The sequence below is a fragment of the Polyodon spathula genome, chromosome 3 (assembly GCF_017654505.1).
Source record: "Polyodon spathula isolate WHYD16114869_AA chromosome 3, ASM1765450v1, whole genome shotgun sequence".
NCBI classification, from domain to species: Eukaryota; Metazoa; Chordata; class Actinopteri; order Acipenseriformes; family Polyodontidae; genus Polyodon; species Polyodon spathula.
Window position 1 is genome coordinate 7,632,173 of NC_054536.1, and position 11,190 is coordinate 7,643,362.

At 35.9% G+C, this 11,190-nt stretch overlaps 1 protein-coding gene across 1 annotated transcript; it reads right to left on the reverse strand.

Annotated features, from left to right (window-relative positions):
• Positions 1 to 1,255: 1,255 nt before the first annotated feature.
• On the reverse strand, positions 1,256 to 10,456 carry LOC121307651 (patched domain-containing protein 3-like). Its single transcript, XM_041239883.1, has 4 exons — positions 9,721 to 10,456; positions 9,240 to 9,361; positions 8,319 to 8,464; positions 1,256 to 3,060 (listed from the first exon to the last, which is right to left on the reverse strand). The coding sequence occupies exons 1-4, from the start codon at positions 10,423 to 10,425 to the stop codon at positions 1,256 to 1,258; spliced, it is 2,778 nt and encodes a 925-aa protein (XP_041095817.1). The 5' UTR covers positions 10,426 to 10,456.
• Positions 10,457 to 11,190: the final 734 nt, after the last annotated feature.

Consider the following 11,190-nt stretch of genomic DNA (forward strand, 5'->3'; position numbering starts at 1 on the left):
CTCGTTCAGCAAATTCTTTTCCTTTGTTTGTGGTTTGAACAAAGAAACAGGATGCAATAATATTATCATTAGCGATATTAATGTCTTGTTTAAACGATGGAAAAATTAACTTTACATTGTCATTAAATAGCATTTCATTATATAAGTTGATATTTAGTAATGTAGTAACATTCTCATACACTTTTATCCATAAAACAGACAGGTTTGCATCAACATACAAACAGTTTTCAAATACATTCAAACAACTTTCAATGTCTTCAATGACTTTTCCAATATTCTTTCTGTAACAACAACAATAACAGAAAATTACCTCAATTAAATGTTCATTTGAATTTTACGCAATGTAGGTTATAAACTCATGGATAAACAAAAATAACATAATTACATTTCTTGTGTAAATAAAAAACTACAAAAATGCCTTGTTTTAATAAGTTATTGTTATTTATTATTAAAAACAATGAAAAAATACAACCAATATATATATATATATATATATATATATATATATATATATATATATATATATATATATATATTGATCAAAAATACATGTTTAAAATAAATACCACAGCTCAGCTTTTGCTTCAAAGCAGGCAATATTATTATTAAGTTTTATTTAAATACATTCGAACCGAATTCTACATATTTACTTTCTATGTCATACTTTGCAAAAACACAATTTAAATTAAAAACATGTGCATGATTTTGCTAAGCTATTAAAACAACTGCTCTTAAAAGAAAAAAAAAACAGTACAAAGTTTAACATGGTTTAGTGATAAACACATCTATTTTTAAGATAATAATTATTCATTCAAATTCTCAATTTGCAATTGTTGAGGAAAAGCTACAGGTTGGATGGGCCATAAAGATGAGGCCTGAATTTCAGCAAGTTTAAATGAACTGCCCTACTTCATTCATGTCAACATTCCTTACACTTGCTGCAATAAATTTACTCTAGAGAATAATATCCTTCAGTCTGTACAATAATGAAATATGATGTGGTGTGTATAAACACTTATAAACGTTTACAGTCATGTGTAATAAAACATAGAGAAATCGTTTATAGGTAAGCATTGTAATGTTCAGAGAGGTATGGTAAGTCCTATTAAAAAACATGACAAGCCATGGCATATGTATACTACAACCATGGTAAAAGCATGGGGAAACTGAAATTACTGTTCAAATTTACTGTGGTAAACTTATATAAGGGATAAGTGCAGAGCATTGCCTTGAATTTCTGAAAGCATCATCAGATTTAAGGGCAGTCTGGATCCAAATGTAAATCTGCATGCATCTCAGCTGCTTTCCTTTTATAAGGTTCTCTTTTCAGGCTGTGGCTGCTGGTAGTCACAGGGTGTCCAAATGCATTACTAATAGCAACATCCCTGCCATCAACAGCAGCTGGGCCTGCTCTATCATCTTGTTCAAGGCCATGATTAGTAAATGTCAGAGCGTATCTAGATTCTTTATGATCAGCTCCATCTATGCAATTCCTGCTTTCATTATCTTTCACATCACTCTGCTTTTTACTAGTTACCTCCCCAGTCTTGCTACAAACCCCAAAGAAGGTCAGAAACACTGGAAGAAATGTGAGACCATGAACTGCCCCAAATAGAATGACCAGGAACATGATTTTGAAAAATGTCCTGAAGATGTAGCTTTCAGCTGCAGCCAGAACAACGACACCCAGTATAGTAGAAACTGCCCCCTGGACTATAGGGTAACCCAGAGTATAGAGCGCATCAACGGCCTTCTCATTTACATCGCGTTTGCTGTTTGATACAAATGCGTAGGAAATATGTGCAGAAAAGTCTACAGAGAAGCCTATACAGATGACCAGATTGATCATAGATATGGAGTCCAAGTTAACATTCCAGAAAGACATGAAGCCGGCAACACCAACAATGACAGATCCGATGGCAAACGTTACCCACAAAGAGCAAAGTGGATTGGGAATCAACAGGAGGGCGATGACCAACATTACTGCAGTTGCCACTGCAATATTCTGTATCGTGTTAGAGACTATGACTACATACTGGTCAAAGTAGATGAATGCGGGGTGATAAACCAGTACTGGGACTACACAGTTCTTTACATCCTCTCTCAGCTCGTTCAGCATGTTCTTTTCCTTGATTGGAGTGGTAATATTTATGGTCTGAATAAAGAAGCGGGAGGCAATAATATCATCATTAGAGATACTAATGTCTTGTTTAAAGGTTGGAAGAATAAACTTTAAATTGTCTTTAAATACTGTTTCATTATTTAAGCTGATATTTAGTAATCTAGAGAAATTCTCATATATTCTTAGCCATGAAACAGACAGGCTTGCATCAACATACAAGTGTTTTTCAAGCACTTTCAAACAACTTTCAATCTCTTGACGGACATCTTTATTCCAATATTCAACTTGTTCTGTAACAACAACCATAACTCTTGGTCCATACTCTGAAAAATAAGCATCCTCATCATCATAGTAGTTAACAACATATGAACCGTCATACGCCAGATTTCGAAGGTCTATACCTTCCTGCATCTGAAGACACCCATAAATACTGCTAGCCAGGTACCCCCCATACAGCAACACCACAAACACTTTGGTCCATGTGTTTGTAAGAAAAGGGCCATAGTACCTCTTAAAGAACATATACACTGGCTGCTCTTTCTCACAGCCGGTGTCTGCATCATATGCCCCTCCTACACAGCACATGCTGTACCCTTTAGAGCGTCCTGCTGGACAGTCCTGCTCCACCTTCATGCACGTCAGCCAGTGCCTGTTGCCCTTTTCTCTTTTTCCATTGAGAGCCAAGAAAGCTCCAAAGAATGTTATGTTGTACAGATAGCAGAACAGAACTGCAGTGCCTGTGTAGAGGCAAAACGACTGCACCGATCGGAAGGGTGTCATGATGCCTATGTAGAAAGCCAAGACATCAGTCAGAGTGGTGATGGTGATGGAGACGGCTGCCTCTTTATACGTCTCTGCCAAGCGGTCTGCCACGGAATCATGAACCTTGGTTTGCTGCCAGCAGGAGATCATAATGAACATGTCATCAACGCCAATCCCTAGAGAAAAAAAGCATATATATTTTTTTCAATTTGTACGATAAGACTAATATATAAGTCAGGGGTTTTCAACTGGGGGTACTTCTGAGGATCATAGGGAGTACTCGGGACGAGTCAGAAATGCACAACTAAAAATTAAAATTAAAAAAAAATGACCTTGAAATTGATTTTGTTAACAGTATTATATATTATCTCTAAACCAATGCTCATAAATATAAAATTTTTGTTTAACAGATCAGTGAACCGCCGATGGGAAAAAAAACCCCCACAGAATCTATCACGTCCATACTTTCCACCTATTTTTTTCAATATGTTCTTTTATTGTCGGTGCAAACATGTACCTCAAAGCAGCAGTATTTGCAGCGCTATGCGTCCTCTGCCTCATCTAACTCACTTGTGCTATTTTTGCTTTTTGTATACTTCGATATACTTTTTGTATTCATAAACTGTGTTACGTTTTCTCCCCATTCCTCATCCACAAAAAATATTATATTTTCGTGTATTTCAGTTTAGTTTTTGATCAAGCTAGTAGTTACCACACCCAGCAATTGCCACAATGACTAGACTTTGATTGGCTAACACAATCAGGTTATAATGTGGTGGTGAAAAGAGAACCACGTTTGAACGCTATTTGTCTAAACGTATCTGCTGTACCCTGGCATGCAATGTAGGGCTGCTTATTACAATGTCGGGGTCAAAATAAAACAGCATTTTAATCAAAATATTGTGTATTTCCTAGAAAACAGAACCGGGAAAATACTGAATAATAGACAACAAAAGTGTATAAATCAGTAAAAAGAACATTCAGTTAAAAAAACAAATCCTGTAATTTTTTTGGTAAATTTCGGAATAAACCAGAAACACAGAACACTACCCTTTAGTAAACCATGACATGTCTGTATATAATTGGGACTGTAACATTACCTTTTCATTTTTTGAGTGGGAAATGTGTTTATTTTATCTTTTTAAATCTTTTTTCGCCACGCGTCATAAGAATAAGAAGTTCTCACAAATAATCGCTGATACAGCTCGCTGCGTTTCCTATAATTAGTTAGTGGGCTGCTTAAGTTGTATCGTGTACAGAGCATGTCACGCTGAAGTTTAAGTGCACTGATATGGGTCAAATACAGCTGTGGAGTTATAGGCCACTTTGTGGGTTTTGAACCTTAGCAGAGGTCAAAGGTTATGGGTGATGGCATTTTTTTTATAGCGCACGTATGACTTCCTATACGTGTTCAGTATAAATGATTGCCGTATCTGCGCTCCTTAAGGTCTTTTTTTAACAGAAATGTTCATTTTTGACCCTTAGCAGAGGTCAAAGGTCATGGGTAATGACATTTTTTTATAGAGCACAATGACTTCCTATATGTGTTCCTTATGAACCATGACTCTGTCTGTGATCCCTGAGGCGCAAGGAGCCAGTTTTTAGTTTGACGTTTTGGAAAGGTCAAAGGTCACGGTGATGACATTTTTTCATAGAGCACATATGACTTCCTATTCGTGTTCCATTATAACTGTGACCATATCGGCATGTTAATTCCAATATGGCCGCCAAACCATGTGACCAATCAGCTTTTGATTTTAGTCGTTATTACTTTATTATGGGCCGCACAACTGTACCAACATTGAAGAGCATACATGCAAAACTGTTCTTGTTTTGGGTCATAAAAGTCGTTTTTCAATTATCAATATGGCCGCCAAACCATGTGACCAAAACACGGCATTTTGAAATCGACAATACTTCACATTACCCTCTACTATCCCACTCAATTTCTTGTCTCTGGGTATTGCAGTATGGATTTATACTTTAATATATATAAATATAGCACTCGTGAAAATGTTGTTTTGCTCCATGTTTTTTAACGAAAAAGCGGGGATTTTACAAAACTTAGAAAGGACTTTGTCATGAGCAAACGTGACAATTTTGGTGCCGATCAACACTGCAGTTTCAGAAAAGAAGATCTTTGAATATTTTGCGCAACTCCAATGCGGCGGGCAAACCAACCGTGCAACTGATTTTGTTTCAACGATTGTTTGTCTGTTTTTTATAGGCCATTCATGCGCTATTTGCTGACATTGTCAGATCTCCATCTTAAGTCGTTTTTGAAAACAAAAAATTTCCAAAACAAGAGTTTTGAAAATTGTCCAATATTTTCATGAGATCTAGTCTTGTGGCCAAACTGTGAACTTTTTCACCAAAGGACCACCAGTCTGGTACTCTGCCCATAGGCATCTACCTACGTATGCGTTTTCATAACTCATAAAATAATAATAATAATAATAATAATAATAAAATAAATATATAAATAAATAAATAAATAAATAAATAATAGCCTAATAAAAAGTCTAAATTAACATCATTTTGATGTTTTACTTAATATCACGTAATCAAAGAAACTACAGAACGATATCGCAAAAGTCTACCGGGTGCCATAACAGTTGTACAGTGGTATTTAATGCATGTTGGATTTGTTACTTTTTGAAGTATGGAAAACTACAAAGCGGTATGTAATTCAATATGTTAACATAGCATTATTCCACAGGCTTCACTCGACTCTGTGAAGAAAAAATATTTAATTACACAGGAAGATGCGAAACTTTTGGCCATAGCTGTAGCCTATTGCTAATTCACTGTATTCTAATAAATAAATTACAACTGTACATGCAATACTGGAAAAATCCAATAAACATACCTTCGATTTATGACGGTCGGTACTGTATAGCGAGGTGTTTTTATATATTTGACCCACAATATGAATAGTATAGTTTATTACATATGATGTAACTATTGCTTGGAACTTTTTGTCTAAACAACATATCCAAAATGCACAAACAGCATCCCCAAATCTCTGTCAGCCAAAAGCTGAAGGTGTCGGAGCCTAACTGCCTCACAAAATCCTATCAACTGTGAATATTACTAACGGATTGTCAAAATTCAGTCTTTAAATAAATAAATAAATAAATCATGCTTTTGGGATATTCATTTTTTTAATTTGTTCATAGAATGATGTTTTTGCTTATCAGTTGTAACAAATGTATTTGTATTGTGGGTTAGGTTTTGACATGCACACGTCGTTTTCTAATTATTTTCATACTAACTTTTGTACTTGATAACATTAATTTAGAAATTGATGCCTATCATTAACGCATTTTAATATGTTGTGTGACTAATTTGAAGCTATTAATAGGTTTCAATATGAAGTAAATCGAGTTATTAATCAAATAGATTAATCTTGTCACACAATTGATTTATTAAAATGTTTGGCTATACTGTTAATTGATTGATTACTGTATTGTTCAGAGTCATTTTAAAATAACGCTATGTTTTGTTGATAAAAGGTTTCCTTTAGGTTGTGCTGCAGCGGGGCGTTACTTCATAGACCCATTAACACTTAGCACTGGCACGGGGTGGCACTTAGACCATATCTATTATATATAAACCTGCTATGTTTTTAATCAAGCTTACAGAGTCAGTTTTATTTTTGTGCTTTGTAATTGAATGTACAGGCTTTCTAGCTATAAATATATTAACAAATTATTTGTAAAAACCTTGTTGATGCATCAGTTAGTGTTGATATTAAAGCAACAAAACTAGGGAAATGTAATGTTAGGGATTTAACCTGCCTTACAAGCACTGGAAGGGGCAAGGCAACACAAGCAACCACAGACAGCCATCATCAGTTAAGACAAACAGCATACAACTCTCTGCAGATAACACAATGTATACAGATGGATGTCTCTTGTGTTATCTGGAGAGAGTTGTATGTTATTCGTCTTAACTGATGATGGCTGTCTGTGGAGACAGGTGCTTAGTGGCACCAACATTACCCTTGATTTCCCTTCCACTGCTTGTAAGGTCTGTTTGTTAGGTGGGGGGGAATGCATTTCCCTACTTTTTACTTTTTAATATCAACCCTGAATTGATGCATGACAGGACTATCAATAGTGCTGTAATAATATGTCCTAATAATAATAATTGCAATAATCATAATAATAAGTAATAATAAGGAAGGGGTGATGGGCCACCATTAATATCATAGTAATTAAATAGGGGGAATTTAAGCACTATAACTAGGCTGCCTAAACGGCGGTCAGGAGTTCAGTTCGAAGCGACAGACAAGCAAACCAAGAGCGAGAAGGAGAGCGGGTCGGGCGAGGGGAAGAGGGAGTGTTCTCGCCCCAGGTTCTGCTGCCGGAGCAGAGCTGAAGCAAAGCTGAAGCGTTTACAATCAAGAGTTTTTCAGTGCCATACTGGATGAGTAACAGAATACAGTTGAATTGGAGGAATGGCCTCACCACCACAGTTGGGCTGTATACATTGTGCTGTAACACCAGTATGTCCTGTATTCTCCAGTGTGTAAGGACTATGTTGGCAGGTAGCACACACATGCGTTCTGTAAATATCCATCCTTTTGCAGTGCAGATGGATGTCTCTTGTGTTATCTGGAGAGAGTTGTATGTTATTCGTCTCAACTGATGATGGCTGTCTGTGGTTGCTTCTGTTGCCTTGTCCCTTCCACTGCTTGTAAGGCAGTGGGAGGGAATGCATTTCCCTACTTTTTACTTTTTAATATCAACCCTAATTGATGCATTAACACTAGAACCGCAGAGATTTTGGACTACATACAACCGCTGCACTCGCAAAATGTGTGACTCCATTTTAAAACAGCTTCGATATGAAAATGAAAAACAAGCAATCGGATACAACTTCATATTTTTAATTATGAACACCATACATAACATTTTAATTTCTTATATATATATATATATAGTCAAAAATGTTTCTCAAATAATATAAGTATAGTAGCAGTGCAGAGCGTTTATGGAATGTTGTTTTGTATTATTATTATGTGTGTAACGCTACAGAATTATTATTTTTTATTGTTTGGTTGTGTTTTTTTTTCTTCTTTTTTTTTGGCCAAATGAGACAGCACTTTTCTATAACACATACTCAAAAGTTCATGGAAACCACTTTAGGAAAGGTGTACCTTACCAGTAGCCACGCAAGACCAAAATGGAAGTCAGACACAGCATTCGCATATGTTTAATATTACTGTAATTAGGTTAATTATAAAATAAAAGTTTGACAGCAAAACAATGAGAAACCAGTGGGGATGTTATGTCAACACACATGAATTCTAAGACTGGTTTTAAAAGCCTTGGTAAATAAATATGGGAGAAGCATGGCAAACTGCGACATTGCCATGCAGATTTACTGCAGTGTATTTTTATAATTGCATTTACAGTTTGCTTCATACCTAGGATCAGGAACGGGGCGTTAGCCACAGTCATAGCGAACGGCATTCCACAGTACAGCAACATCCCGAAAGCAGACAGCACCGCTAAGCCTGCTGACAGGACTCCAAAGGTGGCAACCCATGCCTTATTTCTGACACAGTCAAACCTAAACAAACAACGCATTCAGATGGAATTAACATTCTGCATGATGAGAAAAACATGAATCAAACTGTACTTTTGAATAGCTTTCCGTGAATTAACCATGTATAAAGCACCATGTAATCAACGATATATATTACAAATAATAATAATAATAATAATAATAATAATAATAATAATAATAATAATAACATTCCCACTCGTTGATCATTTTAATTAAATTTTTAATTTAAACTATAACTAGGCTGCCTAAACGGCGGTCAGGAGTTCAGTTCGAAGCGACAGACAAGCAAACCAAGAGCGAGAAGGAGAGCGGGTCGGGCGAGGGGAAGAGGGAGTGTTCTCGCCCCAGGTTCTGCTGCCGGAGCAGGGCTGAAGCAAAGCTGAAGCGTTTAGTCTCCCGGAGAAAACTGCAGGTCCTCTCGCAGCAAAAAAGTAAATACATTAGGAAAGATAACCACGTCATTGGCCTAATATTTACTTAGTTATAAAACGAAGGCTGAATAAGATGTCTGTGTTATAAAGTGCTAGCTCAGTTTTTCTTAAGTTCATATACCGTATCAAAAGGGAGAGACAGAAACAGAAGTTAGAGTGAGAAGTTGTAAACAGTTTGAACAACACAAGTGATGTGTTTACTGTAGAAATACTGCATGAATCACTAGTATAGGGAATCGTGGGACATGCTGTAGGAGCGTTACATCCGAGGTGCGTTACGAGAGCCTTATAGCGAGGGAACACCGTATATAACAACAACAACAACAACAACAACAAACAATACATACCTCAAGCAAGATACAATTGAAAAGAAAATGGCAAGGAAATACGTGATGGAAAACAATGGGATCACTTTCTTAGAATTGCCTTCAAACTCCTGCTGCCTTGATAATGAAGTAAAATACGATACCTAGAAAGCAAAGGCGCGTTTAAAATAGTGCATTACATTATGTACATTCAATTCGAATTACCTGTTGGTTCCGTTTTTTTTTTTTTTTTTTTTTTTTTTTTTTTTTAACAAATGTATAGTGGCCTAATGAAACGAAATAATATGTTTGTGTGTATATCTAGCTATCTATCTATTTATTTATATATATAATAGCATCGAGTCTTTATAGAGCACGATTTGTTATATTCAGCGGATCTAAGTTACAGATCTAATGAATGGTATGAGTAATTCTCAGCAGTTTTAACAAGTTACTGACAAATACAAAAACATGGAAGTTTATAAGAATCCGACACACACAGAGGACATGGATTAAGCCTTACCTGAAGAGTTTTATTTTCTGTCAAGTATTCTGAAAATACTTTTTGAAATTCTTCCAGCCACAAGTTGCTTTTTCCCGCCTCGTCGTCTCTTAAATAGTAAAACAGTCTAATTGCTGTTGCTTTATCTACTACATGACCTTTTATATCGACTCCGCCAACAGTCGATCCAAGAAATATGTTCGTTTTGTACATGGGATAGGTAAGATTAATATCTGCTATTTCGCCGGCATTGTAATGTATTATTTCTAATATCGCATTTGGAACACATTCGTTGTTTGTTTTAGCACACAGATCTAAATATGTATTATTGTCTGAAGTTATGTCTTTTACAGTGTTGTCTAGTTCAATTATTTCTTTAAATGCAGTTTCTGTTAAAATGTTCTCTCTGGAAACTGCAATCAGGGACGCGTAGGTCCCCTCCGTGTAGAGCCGCTGGCTGGAAAAGTCCGAGTCATTCTGAGGGAAGAATTTCTGTACAACGTCTCGCTCCCCCTTTGCAGGGCCATCCAAGGGAGTAAACTGCTCTTCGATGTCGTTTGCTTCATACTCCTTCAGAAAATAAAAGCCTGCCCCCAGACCACCCGAGATCAGCAAAGGGATCACTAGAAACCACCAGGGATGTGATCCTACAAAATGCCCTAATTTATAAAAAGCTGCGCAGATTGGCTTCTCTATACAGTCTGTGCGGCATACACATCTACCCATTTTAATAGAATCAGACCACGGGATTTGTTGTGTTATTCAAAACAATGTAACAGTTTTAAACTATGCCGTTTTAAAATTGTATTGCTTTCTAAATCAATAGACACAATAAAACTAACAGTACAGATAACTGAAGCTGCATTTAGTATTCAGCAAGAATGCTTTCTCGTTTTATTTTCTAGACAACAATCCTAATAAAAAACGTCAGCGATCATGCGAGTTAGTTTGCATAAGCGGGCGTAAACCTGTGGTATAGTTCTTATTAACTTTACCTGTCTGTGAGATGTGAAGAAATGCGCGGAGTGAATTCTGTGTTAAAATAAAAGTGCTCGGTAGTTGGACGATATAGTTATATGCTGTATATTCTAGTGACAAACATATTCTAGTTCAGAAATATGTTTTTGATAGATTATTTTAATATCATACTAATTCTTAAAAGTACATTTTATAAAAGTATAATCACTTCACAGTTTCATGTTAAATCGCTATTATTATTAAAGACGATATAATAAAAATGCAAAAAAAAAAAAAAGCAGCGAATATCGTCTAGGCTTCATTTTTCCAAACCTGACTACAATTTTTCTCCTCCATTTTGTCGCCTCTAATCAGAATAACAGCTTCGTCTATATTTTTGTAAACCGAGTATTAATAGTTCAATACGATATTACATACAGTTACCCAAATGCACATCCGTTTTATGAATGAAAAAGAACAAACGTAAATAAACATTCAAGTACAGAATGGCTAGAAATGTCACAAAATACAGTA